This window comes from Budorcas taxicolor, chromosome 11 (assembly GCF_023091745.1).
Source record: "Budorcas taxicolor isolate Tak-1 chromosome 11, Takin1.1, whole genome shotgun sequence".
NCBI lineage: Eukaryota > Metazoa > Chordata > Mammalia > Artiodactyla > Bovidae > Budorcas > Budorcas taxicolor.
Genome location: NC_068920.1, coordinates 79,083,034 through 79,100,222, shown reverse-complemented (window position 1 = coordinate 79,100,222; position 17,189 = coordinate 79,083,034). Strand labels below are relative to the sequence as shown.

Genomic DNA, 17,189 nt, shown 5'->3' with positions numbered 1-17,189 from the left:
AATCTTCTTTCATTACATAAATTAGTAAGAAATTTTTTTTGTAAGTTAGTCCTAATCACAGTCTGAAAATGAGAGTTTCTTGAATGTAGACTTTTGAGGCTTAATTTACTAAAAGTCACTCAAATGTTGCAATTTTTTTCTATGTCTGTTTCAAGGGAAATTTAATATTATTACCAAAGAAATAGAATTGACTACTGTTTCTTGGATATTATATTTCTTGTGACATGTATCTGATGACTAAATAATAACTTTAGAATTGGTAGTAATATGAAGAAGATGGTTGTTATGTCATTCATTGACATAACAGTGAATTGACTTTGAATGTTCAGTATCTTATTGAAAAAGGCTGTTTCATTTGTTTCACTCTGTTTAGAAAAGGAAGACCAATGTCTCATCCCTGAAGCTTGGAATGTGGACCAGGGAGTAATTACCAAACTCAAGGAACAATACAAAAAGGAGAGAAAGGGGAAAAAGGGGGTGAAGAGTAAGTGGAAAACATTGTATCTGTAAATCATAAATCTTACCTCTTTCATATCCCCCAATTTTTGTTTCCAATGTTTTCCTAAAACTTACTTACTCTTTTTTTTGCCTTCTCCTGACCTCTTTCCTTTTCACTTGCTCTTCAGGGGTGGAAATTAAATGGTTAGATGTTTGATTATGAACTTTGAAAAAGAAAAAGCCTGTGAATATAATTATGGAACCATAATGTATCCCAATAATAAATGTAGAGCATGATGATTGTATGGGACTGTGTTTTCAAACATAGCAATAATTTGATTTTTCAAATTATATGTGCTTAATTACAGTAATGATTTTTTACGATTGATAATTTAAATCTCATCTAGTGTGACCCTCTGGCAAGCCACCAAAATAATTGCTTACAATTTTAGGTCTTGGTCACAGAAAGAAGGTTAATTTCTATCCCTGAAAATCCTATGTGTTCATAACACACAGTTCATTTGATCTCATCACTATATGTTATACAGGTCACAGAGTCAGACACAGCTTTTTTAAAGTACTTATTTTTCTAATTTAAAATTTTGGCCAATGTCCTTTATAATATTACCAATTAGGTTTTTTCTTTTCCCAACAAGATGTGTTCCACATCAAAAATGGAAACTAAAATGAAATTTCTAGCCCTGTTCATCAATATATATATATTATCTTATTCAAGTTATTAGTAAGGTTTAACAATAGATCTAGTTAGGTATATAAAATAGAAATACAAAAGCTTTCACACATCCCTGAAGCCATCTTAATCACCTTTCTAGGAGAGCAAGGTTAAATTATCTCCTTGTGCCTCCACTGTCATTGACAGTATGGACATGGGTCTCCCTTTCACGGCAATAGGAATTTCATCCTTTGGGATATTAGCATACAGTGGGATTAAAATCCAACTTGAGTGAGGCATGTATTTAAAATTGCAAAAGACTGGAGGGATATGCTTTTTCTCTTTTTTTGTAGTGATGCTAAGGATTATCAAAAATCAGTTGTTCATTTATAACCTAGTAGTTACTCATTAATATTTAAATCTTTGTTTAAAATAGCTTAGAACTTGCAAGTATTTCACTTTAATGGATAGAAAGTCAGTGGCCTTTATTGATATTAGTATTGCACCAACTATTATGTAACAGAGAGAGAACGTCATTTAATTCCTTCTCAGTATTTATTAATCACAATGAGAAAGGTTAATATTAAAACATAAGAACATTTTCTACTTTTTATTAAAAATACTGATGCAATTTAATTTTAACAAGCAGTAGTGAGACATGGTTTGTTATGACTTTTCATAGCCATGATAAAACCATTTAAGCTGAGATTTGAAGGAATATTTGTCATATGCAAGAAACAAGGAGAATGTTTATCAGATTGACTTAAAGTTAATATATTTGTCATTATGCTACAATAATAAATGTCTTAAAATGTAAAAGACCTTTTAATTGAAAAGGTATCAAGGACTTATGTATAATTTATCTATTATTTATTATTTGGTTCTTATCAAATATCAAGGCTTCGCTATAGTTGGAGTTTAGCATTTAAGGTCTCAAGCTGCACTATTTGACTGAAATAGTATTCCTGCTAAAAGAAGCTAGTGGATTTCCTGAGCCTGAAGATTGTGATCACTGTTTCAGGCATATGGTACATAGCTTTTTAGTATGGTGAGAAAAAATGATTCTTTAGGAGGAGAAAGGCTAATGTTTTTCACTGAAGAGAGAAGGACTGAAGACTGAGGTTAAGCACATTTTATCATCATCAGTTTAGGTTATCTTGATAAAATGATAATCTGGGAACAAAAGAAGACATGATAAAAACAGAACTGAAAGACATAAAATGAAAATAGAACTGAAGGAAAGCTTTGAATTGACATATGAGGCATTAATTTATAAAGCATCATAGGTATGTTTTTAAATTTAGCTGTTTTTCATTGGAAGAGGTTGTATCTTTATAATATGGGCTAGTAGAGATATTTTCAGTCAAATTGTGTTCTCTAATCACACTATCTTAGAATATATTTCTAGGCAGTAGTTAAAGTTGCTTAAAAATAGGAAAAAGCCATAATGGACTATGGGTAAGATTTTCCCATTCTTAATTAAACTTATAACAGGAAAAACAACCGAAGATCTGTTTCAGCCTCTATCCTATATAAAACAGTCAAAACAGGGATATGGGAGAATGAAGCATCGAAGTACAGGTAAGCAATTGGTAGGGTGTGAGACTTAACCTTGGGTACCATATTTTCAGGATGTAAAGCAGTGAATGCAGCTTAATTTAAACAAACAGAAAAGAATGTGCTTGTTTAATTTAGTACACAGTAGCTTCACAGTCTGTGGTATCTGTGTTTAGAGTTGTATACAAGGATTCTAGAATAATACTATTTTTAATGATCCAAATTGCACAAGAACATTTTTTCATGCAAATAATGACATTTTATTCCATTAGCTTAATTTAAAAAATATATGTAAAATATAATTTTTCAAGAGTAATACACCTTTTTAAAAGTCTTGAGAACTTAGAAAATAAATTACTCTTTAATATAATATAGTATGGTATAGTATAGTTTTAAAGGTGAATATTGGCAGATGTGAATAAGGTTTATGGCACTATTTTGATGCAGTTGGATAATTCTGTTTTCTCTTTTTTGTTCTCTCCCTCCCTTTTTGGGGCTAGGGCCCAATAGGTCAAAACTACAAGACATGCTTGCTAATTTGAGAGATGTTGATGAACTTCCCTCCTTGCAGCCATCTGTGGGTTCACCCTCCAGACCCAGCAGCTCCAGGCTTCCTGAACATGAAATAAATAGGGCAGATGAAGGCAAGTACTTGTGACACACTAGAGCACAAAAACCACTTGGATGTACTTACCTACATTCAGTTAGTAGAGAGGGCTCTCTAAGAGAAGAATTTTATTTTACAGACGTTTAAACTATATATGTAGTTCTCACATTGCAGGCTTTCTTATGTTCAAGGGGGTTTGATTATAACTATAGTCTTTAAGACTTGAAAAAGGATGCATAAACTTAAAATCAAGTCTAAATTGTAGTTTAGAACATCCCCCAACAGCTTCACGGAAGCCATGTAGTTGATGTGCGTACACGTAGTTCTAATACCATCCCAACAATGGGAAAACTGAGTATATACATAGTTGGTAAATGTTTACTTTGAGACTCACATAAATGTTTTCATATGTTTAAGCAATTTATCATTGACAAAAAGAGAAAAAAAGGCACCTGAAAGTCTAGTCATATTTCCTTGTTCTCTTTCAGTCCTTGTCTATGTGCATATACTTTTTACAAGGTTATAGTCACCATGTAGAAGAATTCAGTTGTATTTATATATATAAAATCACAAATTCATGATCATAATTTTAAGATTTAAAATTTTAAATTAAATATTCTATTTTAGACTTGATACTTAACCATTCCCCTTTTGGATATTTAGATTATTCCCAGTTTTTTATAGTATAATCTTGTGTTATATAAATGCAGTTTTCCATCTCTTAGATAGAAGTTCTGATATTCCTATTTATAAATGTATAAAATGCTTATATGTGGAAATTGATTTTAAAATACATATTTATATTAGCTGAAAGTCATGAGTGACATGAAATTAATCTTCATGATTAATGAATATATTTTGAAATTTTTAAAAATTACCTTGAATTTAAATATTATAATTATTTACGGTGGATATGTCTCTTCAAATTATTATTTATTGAATAAAACCACCAAAGTCACAGAGGAAACATGTATTATTAGTCTTTCTTGGGTTTAAATTTGGTTGTGTTTTAGAGAAACGTAAATTGACAAGCCCTTGATGGATAGATTTTTGTGTTTGGAATACTTTTTCAATAAATTGTTTGATCATTGCATGGATAATTTATTAGTATTAATTATAGTATACTGGTAATTCATTTTCCATATATTAAATAATACCTTTACATTCTAGATGAACAATTTATTTGATGTGGGTATGTATCTTTTAAATTAAGATGTGAATCATGGGGCCTCAACAGGTATGTTTGTTACTCACTAGGAGATTCATTCAGCTAATACTATAGATGTGAGAATTTTAATCAACTTCCTTTATTCTAAGATCAGGTCTGGATAAGAAGGAAAGTTAGTTTTTCTGTTATTCTAATAATCTCAAAAGACTTTTATCAGAAATTTCATCTTATAGAATTTTTTTTCTTAATTGAAAGATAATTGGTTTATAGTGTTATGTTGGTTTCTGCCATGTAACCCAATTACAATAATAGAGGCAGAATATGTTCTAAATGACATATATGCAGAAAAGAATGTATAAACCACAGAAAATGCCCCTAATTAAAAAAAATATTAAGTACCTTTAGAACGGAAGTGTTGAATGTCTAACTTCTGATCTGTAGTATTGGTCCTCCGTCTGCTCCCACAGCACAGAATTTTCACAAGTAGAAAAGGCACTTAAGAAATATGTTGTAGATTTAATTGCCTGTGACTGATGCTTTTCAGTCTCCAGTCCAGTTTCAGAAGAAGTTTCCATAGCTTGTGTGTGCTGTGTAAGTTCATTACTATATTTTTATTATAATTATTCAGAAGGCAGTGAGTGCTGCACTTGAGGCATATTTAAATTATTTTGTAAAAGCTGATTAGAGCCTGTAATATTTAGTTACTGATAGAAATGTGGCCTCTAATCAAAAGTTCTGAGGACTCTTAGAGAGCAGTCAGTTACTGGTGTGCCCATTGGAGCTCTCTCTTTGGCCCTTAGGTCTGCTGGCTTAGCCACTGGTATGTGTGGAAGCAGTGGTTGGTTGCCTTCCTTTGTTTTCAGATTTTACTTGGCCATTCCTAGAACAGTTAGTTAAATTAGCCCCCGCAATGTGAGTGACCAAATCACAAATCTTAGTTTTTGGGGGGGCATGGGGGAGAGCCATTTTTACTTCATATCTGAACTGAGTTTTCTGGCAATATTAGACGTGAAAACAAACAAAAGAACACCTGGCTGAAGCTCTAACCTCCTAGTCTCATGTGAATCATTTGGTTGAAATTTTGGCATGAAAATTGCTGTTCTAAATGAAACAATTCCTGTTCTTTATTAGTAAATGTTTAGAGTTGTTCAAACCCCTTATAAGATATATGGTATGTTTGTGTAAAACCCATTTTTATTATTGCAGCTTTATTGTATGGTGGTTTGAAAATGTATTATCAATTTATACTCTATTTTGTTCTTGTAATGATTTTGAGTAGAGTTCCTGCCACTAGTATTTTTAAAAGTTCATAGCTGTTCTTTTCATTTCTTCAATATTTATGATTGAATCTAAAATTATATTATTGAATGTGAAACTGAAAAACATCTCATAAATCTATTCTCTGCATACATTGATTAGTACAGTTGATTTGTTTCTTAAAAAAAAAGTTAACTAACTTCTTTAGCAGCCAAAGTTAAACTACTAAATTCATCTAATCAACTCATAAATGTTTGTCATCAATAAAGTCACTGCCTTGAGAAAACTACTTAAAGAATGATCTCTGATGGCTTGTCAGAATGATTTGCATTTATAAAAAGTGTTCCAGTAGACACTTTAATAAAAAACTTCTTTGAAATGAGTATTTTTAAATGAAATATAATATACCTACAGTAAACTACTTAGTCATAGGGATGAGCTCAGTGAGTTATCTCAAAGCAAAACCAGTCATGTCACCACTGCCTAGGTCAGGAAGCAGAAAAAGTCACCAGGGCCTAGAAGTCCTGATGGTGCTGCCTTCAAACACTGCCCCTTCCCTCTTCTCCAGAGGTAGTCTTGAGTTCTGACAACACAATTAGCTTTGCCTTATATAGGCGCTTTTTACTAATACAGTTATGACCTATTTTCATTTGAGATTTCTCCATATTATTTAGGTTATGGAATTAACCAATTTTATTTTGAATGCAGCCAGCAATGTTCAAAATCACTGTACATGTTTTAATGTACATTACCTCATGTTAAATAGATGACCAGTGCAAGTTCAAAGCATGAAGCAGAGCACCCAAAACCAGTGCTCCGGGACAACCTAGGGTGGGGAAGGAGTTGGAAGGGGGGTTCAGGATGGGGGAACACATGTTTACCCATGCCTGATTCATGTCGATGTATGGCAAAAATCATCACAATATTGTTAAGTAATTATCCTCCAATTAAAATAAATTAATTAAAAAATTAAGTCACTTACTATACATATTTTAATAATTGATAGAAATCACTTGGGTAATTAGCATGAAATATCAAATGAGGAAAATCTTTTATATATTTATAAATTTTTTTTCTATAGTGAAAAAGAAAGGGTTTGTTTCATGTTGTACTTTTCTAATTAGATGATGCCTTTAAATGGTTAAAATATGGAAAAGAGCAAGCACTTCAGGATTTTCTGCATAGTGAATTTTACTGTGTTTGAAAGCATTTATAAATAATCAAATGTAGATATGCCCTTATGAAGTTAATTGTTGACTATTTAGAAGTGTTTTTTTTAATGTTTCTTTTGTCTTCTCCCTTCAGTGGAAGCACTGACGTTTCCTCCTTCTTCTGGGAAGTCATTCATCATGGGAGCAGATGAAGCACTCGAAAGTGAACTGGGACTGGGAGAATTGGCAGGCCTTACAGTGGCCAATGAAGCAGATTCATTAACTTATGATGTGAGCGGTAGTTTTGTTTTTGTTGTTTTATTTTTTTAAAAATAGAAAGTTCATTTTATAGAAAAAGATGACAATAGTGAGACTTCTTCACAAGTGTGGAATTTGTTTCAGTTTTAATTGCAAACTTTGAAAATATGAGCATATTATAAAAATAAACAATACTTTTTACATCATACAGATTAAAATTGTAGGTTTTACCTAAATCTGTAAGTCAGTAGAGCTTATTCATTGGTTTTAGATAAGGGAAAGAATTCCTTTTTCTATCACCAAGATTGGGTTTGTCTTATGTTTTAAGGTACCAGTGATTAGTTGAAATTCATGCCTGCCTAATGGCAACATTTGTCTTGCTTATTTAATACATTGTCAATAAGACAACAGCTGAGAACTAGTTTTAGCTGTTGTTAGACAAGGTGTGTGCAAGATACTTTCCAGATGCTAAGGTTGACCTCAGTGATTTGGACCAAAACTGGCATCTTTATACCTTTATGCACACATCCATTTAGTTAATTTCAAACACAGTTCTTTTATAATTGTTCATTGTCATCAAGTATCAGAAAAACAGTTGCTTATTTCATGAAGTATTTACAGCCTATCTTATCTCTTCATTAAAATCCTTTCAGTTTTATACTTCATCGTCTTCGTAGGGGAATACAGTGTAGCTGCAGCCACATAGAGGATATAGGATGGATCCCTAAGTGAACCTTGGAAGTATTTTGAAGAGGAACCTCACCACTCACTCCTCTTCCCTTAGATCAAAAACTCTCTCCCTCTATGCTAAGCCCTTTAGTAAGTCTTTTGGGTTCTACCTCCAACAACTGAAACCTATATAGTACATCTTTTTTCTTCCCCTCCTGGTCCATTTTTCTTCACCTGGATCTACCACAATAACCTAATCTCATTCTCCACATATGTGATACAGATTTTGGGGAAAAAAAAAAATTCTGTTTTCATTGTTTTTATATCTTTATAATTTATGTCTTTTAAAAGCACAATTTAGCTGATTTTTATTTTTTAACCTTTGACAGCCTTTTAAAATTGGAAAGCTTTTAGTCCATTTCTTTTTAAAATAATTAATAAATTTGTACTTAATCCTGTCATCTTTTGTGCCGCCTTTTCTGTGTTTTTCTATTTTTGCCTAAATTGGGATTATTTTTTATCATTCACCCCTCTCCATTATTTGAAGCTTATGCATTCTTTCATTACTTTTTAAATTACAGATTAATTCATGAAGGTTAAATTAAAAAAAAAAACTAAATCTTTTATGACAAGGCATAGAGAAGTATCAGTCACAGGAAAAACTGTCTACTACTGAAAACCAAAAACAGAAAAACATTCTTATCAAATTTTATATACAAGGATCTTTAGAACACTTTATTTAAAAAACTCCCACCCAGTGTATGTCATTCTTGTTATATATTTTATTTCTGTGTACATTAATCTTCTACTAGCTTCTGTTTTGTACACTCAGTAGTCAGAATTATCTGTTTTACATTAACTGTCTTGTCTTTTTCCATTCTCCCCTGCATATCTGACTGCCCATCTGGGGATTCATTTTTCTTTTACTCTAAGAATACAATATATCTGTTTAATGAAGATCTATTGGTGCCTAGCTTTCTTAGTTTCTGATTTTCTTGAATTGTCTTTACTTGTCTTTTTTTTTTGGCCTGAGTAGGCTATTATCTCTGATTTTGAATTTCACTTTGCAAAAAATTTTTAGTGCTTTTTGTTTCCTTTATTTATTTTTAATTGAAGGATATTTACAAAAATTGTATTGGTTTCTGTCATACTTTTTTTTAGTGCTTTAAATATATTTCATTTTTTTGTTGTTTTCTCTTAAAATCAGCGGTCATTTCTGTTTTTGGTTACAGTCGTAACCAAAGGTTTTTGGTTACAGTAGCAGTTCTGTTACTAATTATGTGTTATTTCTGTTTGTTTTCATTTATGCTGTTGTATTTCATATGGGTATGGTTATTTTGTACTATGTCCAAATAGCTATATTTGAAAAATTGTCTCTAGAAATAATTTCAGGCCTAAGTTTATATCTTTCCACAAAGAGTATATTTTCATTTTCTTCTCTCAGATGTCTGCAACCACTAGAAATCTGGATTACCTGCTTCATTTTTAGTTTTTGAGATGATCTAAAGCTGATCTACAATCTTTTAAGGGCTTTTGTTCTTTTAGTTCACTCTTATGTGTGGGATACAGCTTTCTGAAATCAAAACCTAAAGCCAGATAGTCTACTAAGCCCTACTTTCTTGGTAGGCCCTGGACATCAATCTATAGCTCTCTGTATTGCAAAGTCATCAGAAACACAGCTCAACCTCTCAGCCATCTCTTCTGCAGTCAGTAAACACTCACTGGGGAAAACAGTTCCAGATACCAGGCTTACTTCCGTAGGCCTCTGTCTTCGCCTGGATCCTAGGTTTCTTCCCACGATTTTGTTAGTTCTAGATTTTTTTATTCTTAGGTTTGCTATTCTAACTTGTCCTCAGTACACAGTTGGTCCTAATGATCTGGTCCATCATGACCAGAAGCAGAAATTCCCATTAGATGCTTTTGTTCCTGCAAAGAGTTTGTCTAATACATAAAGGAATTCAATCCTCTCTCTGGAGAAAGCTCATTCTTTTTTCATAACTTAATTGTTAGAAAACTTAGTGTTAGTCTGTCTCAGTTTCTAAAAGTAGTTCCTAGTTTTATTAAGCATATTAGCAATCTATTGCTGCCTAACAACTTGTACCACATTTAACAGCTTAGAAGAACAAACGTTTATATCTCACAGCTTCCATGGGTCAGCAGTCTGGGGACAGCTTAATTATGTGACTCTGGCTGTTTGTATGGTTGTAATCAAGACATTGACAAGGGCTGCAGTCTTACCTAGACTTGACTTGGGGAAAATCTGCTTCCAGGCTCACTCATGTAGTTGTTTGAAGGCCTTGGTTTCTTGCTGACTGTTGTCTGGGAACCAGTTCCTCACCACATGGACCTCTCTGTGGGCTCCTCAGCAGAGCAGCTGGCTTTTCCCAATGTGAGTGCACCTAAAAAGATAGGGAGCAGAAACACTCAAGATGAAAGGTTTTATAACCTAATTTTGGAAGTAGTTTATTCCAACTTCTGCTGTATGCTGTTGATCACAGAGCATCCCTATAATGTGGAAGCGTGAAAGTGTTAGTTGCTCAGTTGTGTCCAACCCTTTATGACTCCATGGACTATAGCCTGCCAGGCTTCTCTGTCCATGGGATGCTCTGGGCAAGTATACTGGATTGGGTAGCCATTTCCTTCTCCAGGGAATGAACCTGCGTCTCCCACATTCCAGGGAGGTTCTTTACCATCGGAGCCATCAGGGAGGGGGACTACCCAAAGGTAAAAATAGGTGGGGCTGACTGGGAACTTAGTGGCTGCCTACCACATCAAGATAATCAAAGGAATTTAAGTATTCTTCCACATGAAAACCTTTTAGCTCTTTTATAAGAATAAAAGAGGTCAGCTCGGTTGCCCTTGTCGTCCTAACCTTCCTGCCAGCCCTGCCTGCCCTCAAAATAATCAGCCCCATTCTTAAGAGTAGTTCCTTGCAGAATGTGTTTTGTTTTCACTCATTGCTTCCCAGGTGGCGCTAGTGGTAAAGAACCTGCCTGCCAGTGCAGGAGACAAAAGAGACCTGGGTTTGATCCCTGGGTCCGGAAGATCCCCTGGAGGAGGGCGTGGCAACCCACTCAAATATTCTTGCCTGGAGAGCCCCATGGACAGAGAACCTAGTGGGCTATGGTTCATTGGGTTGCAAATAGTCAGACACAACTGGAACAACTTAGCACGCATGCATTGCCCCAGTTGTGACATGTCCTGTCCAGATTTCTCTGCAGATTTTTAAATGTCTGGGTTCTAAATTACAGTTTAATAGTATAGCCTCTGAAACCAGATTTCTTGATTTTGAATCCTGACTCCCCCATTTACTAGATGGCAAGTCACTTAACTTCTCTTTCCCTAAAGTGGCTAGTCTGTAAAGTGAGGATACTGTTAATTCCTACGTCATAGAGTTGTGAGGATTAAGTGAGTTAATGCTTTTTAAGTCTTTGGAATAATGTAGAAAATAATGAATGCTGCATAGAATATCAGTTGTTGTATCATTGATAATTTTTGTAACTGTGAGTATGGTAACATTTCTGTAATATATTACAAATACTTGCTTAAATCTACCGTGATTGTTAGCCTTGGAGTGTGAAGTTCATCCATGGTGCTTGTGTAAAGTCAAACACTATCCTCTTTAGCTTTTCTATTAGTTGGAATGAAAAAACAGTGCATTATTTTTTCAGTTATTGAGATTGAGATTCTGTGGAGAAAGTGAAAGTCACTCAGTTGAGTCCGACTCTTTGTGACCCCATGGACTGTAATCTACCAGGCTCCTCTGTCCATGGGGATTTTCCAGGGAAGAATACTGGAATAAGTTGCTGTTCCCTTCTCCAGGGAATCTTCCCAACCCAGGGATCGAACCCAGATCTCCCGTGTTGCAGGCAGATTCTGTACCATCTGAGCTACCAGGGAAGCCCTCTGTGGAGAAAAGGAACATAATAAATATATAATTATGTTCGTAATATCTGATTGTCTCTTCCAATTTTAACATTTTGTTGTCAGTATATAAACTTCATTACCAATTTGAAGAAAATTTAGCTTTTGTCTGAAACCATTGAAAATTTTGAAAGTATCATCATATTCTGTAATGTTAACGTGCTTAAAGATAATTTAGTTTTTCAACTCTTAACCAGAATTGCTTTATATTCTATAATTCAGGTTTAAATCACTTGTCTTTTTAAAAAGCATCCTAGTGAAATTTTGGTTTTTGTTACTAAGTTATTTGATCCTCCTATACTGAATTATGTATTTTCTTATTATAGCATTCATATTTCTTCAAAGAAAACCATTGTTGACATATTGCTAATTTTGCCTATTGATTTGGTTATCTGCTTAAAAATTATATTGTTTTGAAAGTTGCACAATAATGGTAGTTTAATGATGAAACAGTAAGAATTAATGATGAAATACAGGTTTTTCCCCCATTCTGAACTAAGTATATTGGTATCTTTTTTTTCTTTAATAGATAGCAAATAATAAAGATGCATTGAGGAAGACATGGAACCCCAAGTTTACATTAAGAAGTCACTTTGATGGCATTAGAGCCCTCGCTTTCCACCCCACTGAGCCTGTTTTGATAACAGCATCAGAGGATCACACGTTAAAAATGTGGAATTTGCAGAAAACAGCCCCAGCCAAAAAGTGAGAATATTCTACTTTAACTGTATTTGAATAATTTAATTAATATTTTTTCAGCAGAGAAAGCCTTACTTTATTATTTGCTGTTAAATTCCTCAAATATCTCTTCTAATTTTTTTCCTTACCATGTCATGTAATTTAGGGTGTTTTTGCCTTCATTCTCATAAGGTAATTTAGGTTGAAAAACTGACCCTTAGGGAGAAATGGTTTGTGAATGCTGATTATAATCTTTATTTGGTGTTTTAAATAACTTACATTTCGGGAGCCCTTTGTCTGCGCTGGAGGTTTCTGTTGTTGTAAGCAGGCATAGTCATGTTTAAAACCGTCAAACCCCAACCCCAGTCCTTCCCCATTGTTTACTAGGTTTGGCCTTATGCTGGAGCCGGTGGGGGCAAGAGACCTCTCTTTGATCCTTTCTTTTGATCTTGACCAAAATGTCTAGACTGAAGGGGCACTGTTGCTGCTCTCACTTATCTGCTAAACTTCCCTTGGCCCCTTGGTTCCTCTGTAAGCACGGACAGACATGAGTTGGTATAAACCCCTTTTATCAGCCACCAAGCTAGTCCTGATCCCACTTGGTACTTTTCTCTTTCTTCCTTGGATTACGTGGTCCAGAACCCAGCATCTACCAGCAAGGGCCCTTCTACAGTGATAGATACCTCTTTTTATTAAAGAGTGGAAATGAACATCAAGTGGAGGAGAGGACAGAAGTGTTACTACTGACAGAATATCTCCTGCCCAATTTGAAAACAATCAGTGACATTCCAGCTGTCACACCTAGACGTTCATCAGACAGCTCAACTGGATCTTGCTAAAACCAAGTGAATCTTCATGTAGATCAGGTGTCTTTAACAGAGAAAAGGTATTTCCTGGTTACAAACTGTGCCTTTTGTTCTTCAAGTTCTTTAGTTCACAGTGGGCATCATATTAGATGAGAGAATGTGAGTATCTCATCATATATTCTTGACTATAACTTTGAAATATATTGAAATTTCTTGCTTAGTAATAACACCTTCACAAGCAAGTAACAATAGTCTTTGTTTACCTTTGAACTTAAAACTTTGGAAATGAGGAGAGCTATCATATGCCTATTAAAAAAAAATCTGTAATACAATCCAGTTTTAAATCCAGTTTCTGTTCTCAGTATGGCCAGTATTAGCCATGTAGAGTACTCATACACTCAGTGTTCTGAGTAGTGAATAATCTGTTCTGATGTTCAAATCTAATGTGGACAGTTTCTGCAGGTAGTCAGGACAGACATGTTAATCTTTATGGAAACGCGAGGAAATTAAAGTACCTTTGATTGAAATTCTGTTCTGTATGATTCTGTCCTATGCTGTTTTACCTTGAAGAATCTCATTTAATCTTGTAAATATTTGCTGTTATCCCTATTTTTCTATTTTATATTAAACATAGAGGAACCTAAAGTTTCAAAAGATTAAATAATTTGCCTAAAGTTAGCCAATTAGATACAGAACTGGAAATTAAATCCAGAAATTTATCTCTTCAAAACCCTTGTGTTTTCTCTCCGAGTGAGGCTCTTTCTCCCTTTAATCAAATAGATTAGGACAGTGCTAAAAGTGCTGTAACAGTTACTAAAGAATTTTGTTTCTTGAAGCCACAGAAATATGTGATTGATATTAAGTAAGCTTTATTGTGTCCTGGGGTTGAGAATTGTATATTACCATAGTGTTGATATTTCTAGGGGCGTTTTTATGACATACATTCAGTCATACTGTTTACTACTGACTTTTAGAATGATAAAAACATCCTCCTTTCTCTCTGATTTAGGAGCACGTCTCTTGATGTGGAGCCTATCTATACATTCAGAGCTCATAAGTAAGTGTGTGCTTTTTCTTTGTGTTAAATCAATATCATTGTAAATCAGCCTGATTAGTATATCTTCTTTCATGTATGTATTTGTCATATGTGGTATTTTTATTGTATTTGGTAGCATTTTTTTTGTAAATGTGAAAGAAAGTGGCAGATAATGTAATGTTAGTGACAAGTATATCACTACCAAATAGGGATCCTTGCTGAAATTAGGTATTATTTGCATGATGTTTAGATGATGTATATATCTCTCTCTTAAAATGAAGTTGACGCAGTTAAGTTTAACTATTAGAAATCCTGATCTTTTTTTCCTTAAAGATAACCTGGTAAAAATACCTGAGACATTTAAAAAATTGTGGCCGCATTTCATGCTTTTCCTGTTTCCATTTAAGTTTAAGAAATGTACCTGTTCACTCAGTTTAGCACAGAGGTTGGCATACGTTTTATATTTAAAAAGGGTTAGATAGTAAATGCTTTTCAGGCTGCATATTTAATGTTGTATATTCTTGCTTTTAGTTTAGTTTTGTATTATAACATTTTAAAAAGGTAAAAACTGTAAGTGCTTTAGGATTGTACAAAACCAGTTCACTGGTTGGATTTGATCCACAGGCCGTAGACCACTAACCACTAGTTTAGCAGAGGAAGAAAAATGAATAGTGCTTTGGTAAATTTTTTATTTGTTGTACAAAATAGAAAAAGAGAAAGCCATTTGAAAAACCAAGCATTCTTATTTCTAACTCATTCTAATACCAAATAGATTTTTTGAGGATGGAAATTGGTTTTTTCTCCCAGAGGTCCAGTGCTTTGTGTGGTGATGAGCAGCAATGGTGAGCAGTGCTACAGTGGTGGTACTGATGGATTGATCCAGAGCTGGAACACCACTAACCCCAACATCGATCCCTATGACTCCTATGGTATGTGACTCCCCCAAAATATGAAGGAATCACATAGTTTCTTTTTATGCAGTTTATATTGCCTATCTATGGATAAAATGAGATAGTTTTAAAAATAAATTTATTTTGTTAAAAAGGGTTTCTATATTTCAGAATCAATTTGATATATATATATATATATATATATAATGCTTAAAAAAAAGAGGGAAAATAATGTATTTTTCCTGCAAAAAGAGTTCCCACCCCCAAGTCTTACTGATTGAAAATTTTGGCTTGATTGACAGTTGTTTTCTTCCTTTGTAGGCATGTATACGGTACTTGACACATTATTATTAATCTGTAATCATACTTTGTCACTACTCTTGACAAATAATTTTGAAGGAAAATGAATGTTGGCATCATTGTCTTGATCAATTATTACAGAGTGTAGAGGCTAATGATTTTCAAAGTGTATAACTCCAATATATTTAAAAGACTTTTAAAAATTAAAAAGTACCCTTTAGATTTGGAAACAGCACCATGAATCAAAAAACTGTATGATCTATCACTAGATATTATCATAAATTCTCTTTCAATTATTTTGATTTTCTCTTTAAATTCTCCATAAATTCTAGAATGGTATGAAGTGTCATATTTGTCATAAAACCATAGTTTATTTTTATTACCATTTTAGATTAATTTCATCACTAAACCTAAGATAAGAAATTCAGTAACTAAAATATTCTCCCAACATTTATTTAGTAATCATTTAACATATATTTTGTGAAAGATAACACCCTCTCTCCTGCTGCAGTTCTTTTCTGGATTTCTCTGTTTCATACTTTTTGTCACTCCCTTTATCCGTCTTTCAGAGATTAGTTGACCTCATTCTGTCCCAAGCCAACTCTTTCCCTTTTGCTGTTGACCTCCTTCTCTTGTTTCCTTTGAGACTGCACTCTTTCTTTTTTGCTGCCTCTCTCTTTTGCACTCATCTGAAGCCTTACCCTTTTTGCTCTCTTTCTATCCCCTGAGCATATAGTAAATTCAAGTTTCTCCCATCCTGGGCAAGAAGAAGCCTTTTGTGACTACATTTCCCTCTCTGGTTCTTTTTTTTTTTTTTAATTTATTTAAATTGGAGGCTAATTACTTTATAATACTGTGGTAGGTTTTGCCATACATTGATATGAATCAGCCATGGTTGTACATGTGTCCCCCATCCTGAACCCACCTCCCTCCCCATCCCACCCCTCAGGGTCATCCCAGTGCACCAGCCCTGAGCACCCTGTGTCATGCATCGAACCTGGACTGGTGATCTGTTTCACATATGATAATATACATGTTTCAATGCTGTTCTCTCAAATCATCCCACCCTCGCCTTCTCCCACAGAGTCCAAAAGTCTATTCTATACATCTGTGTCTTTTTTGCTGTCTCTCATATAGGGTCATTATTACCATCTTTCTAGCCTCTCTTCCTTCCCATGTCTCTTTGGTCTGCTGCTGCTGCTTCTAAGTCGCTTCAGTCGTGTCCGATTCTGTGCGACACCATAGACAGCAGCCCACCAGGCTCCCCCGTCCCTGGGATTCTCCAGGCAAGAACACTGGAGTGGGGTGCCATTTCCTTCTCCAAGGCATGAAAGTGAAAAGTGAAAGTGAAGTCGCTCAGTCGTGTCTGACTCTCAGTGACCCCATGGACTGCAGCCTACCAGGCTTCTCCATCCATGGGATGTTCCAGGCAAGAGTACTGGAGTGGGGTGCCATTGCATTCTCCGCTCTTTGCTCTAGAAAACACAATTATTAGTTACTGATTCCATGTCTTTCACTGTACATCATTCCTCTTCATTCTGTCTTGTGGCTATGCCACTTAAATACAAAAAAGTATCAATAGCTATCTAACTGGCTGATCCAAGGGATATTTTACAATTCTTATTTTACTTGATATACTGGCTATCTGAAACTGTGGACCACTCTATCCTTTCTGAAATCTTTTCACTATAGGCTTTTTTGACACAACTCTATGACAGTTTCTATTCCCTATCCATCATAAACTCCTTTTATTTTCTCACCTAAAAATACTGACATT

At 34.3% G+C, this 17,189-nt stretch overlaps 1 protein-coding gene across 1 annotated transcript in view; it reads left to right on the top strand.

Moving 5' to 3' along the window:
• STRN (striatin) overlaps window positions 1–17,189 on the top strand; it is a 102,730-nt gene that overhangs the window by 69,231 nt on the left and 16,310 nt on the right. Inside the window, exons 8-14 of the mRNA XM_052648730.1 lie at window positions 374–484; window positions 2,606–2,692; window positions 3,169–3,312; window positions 7,006–7,142; window positions 12,232–12,407; window positions 14,196–14,243; window positions 15,030–15,151. Of these exons, the coding sequence (XP_052504690.1) occupies window positions 374–484; window positions 2,606–2,692; window positions 3,169–3,312; window positions 7,006–7,142; window positions 12,232–12,407; window positions 14,196–14,243; window positions 15,030–15,151 (825 nt within the window). The remainder of the gene's footprint in view (window positions 1–373; window positions 485–2,605; window positions 2,693–3,168; window positions 3,313–7,005; window positions 7,143–12,231; window positions 12,408–14,195; window positions 14,244–15,029; window positions 15,152–17,189) is intronic.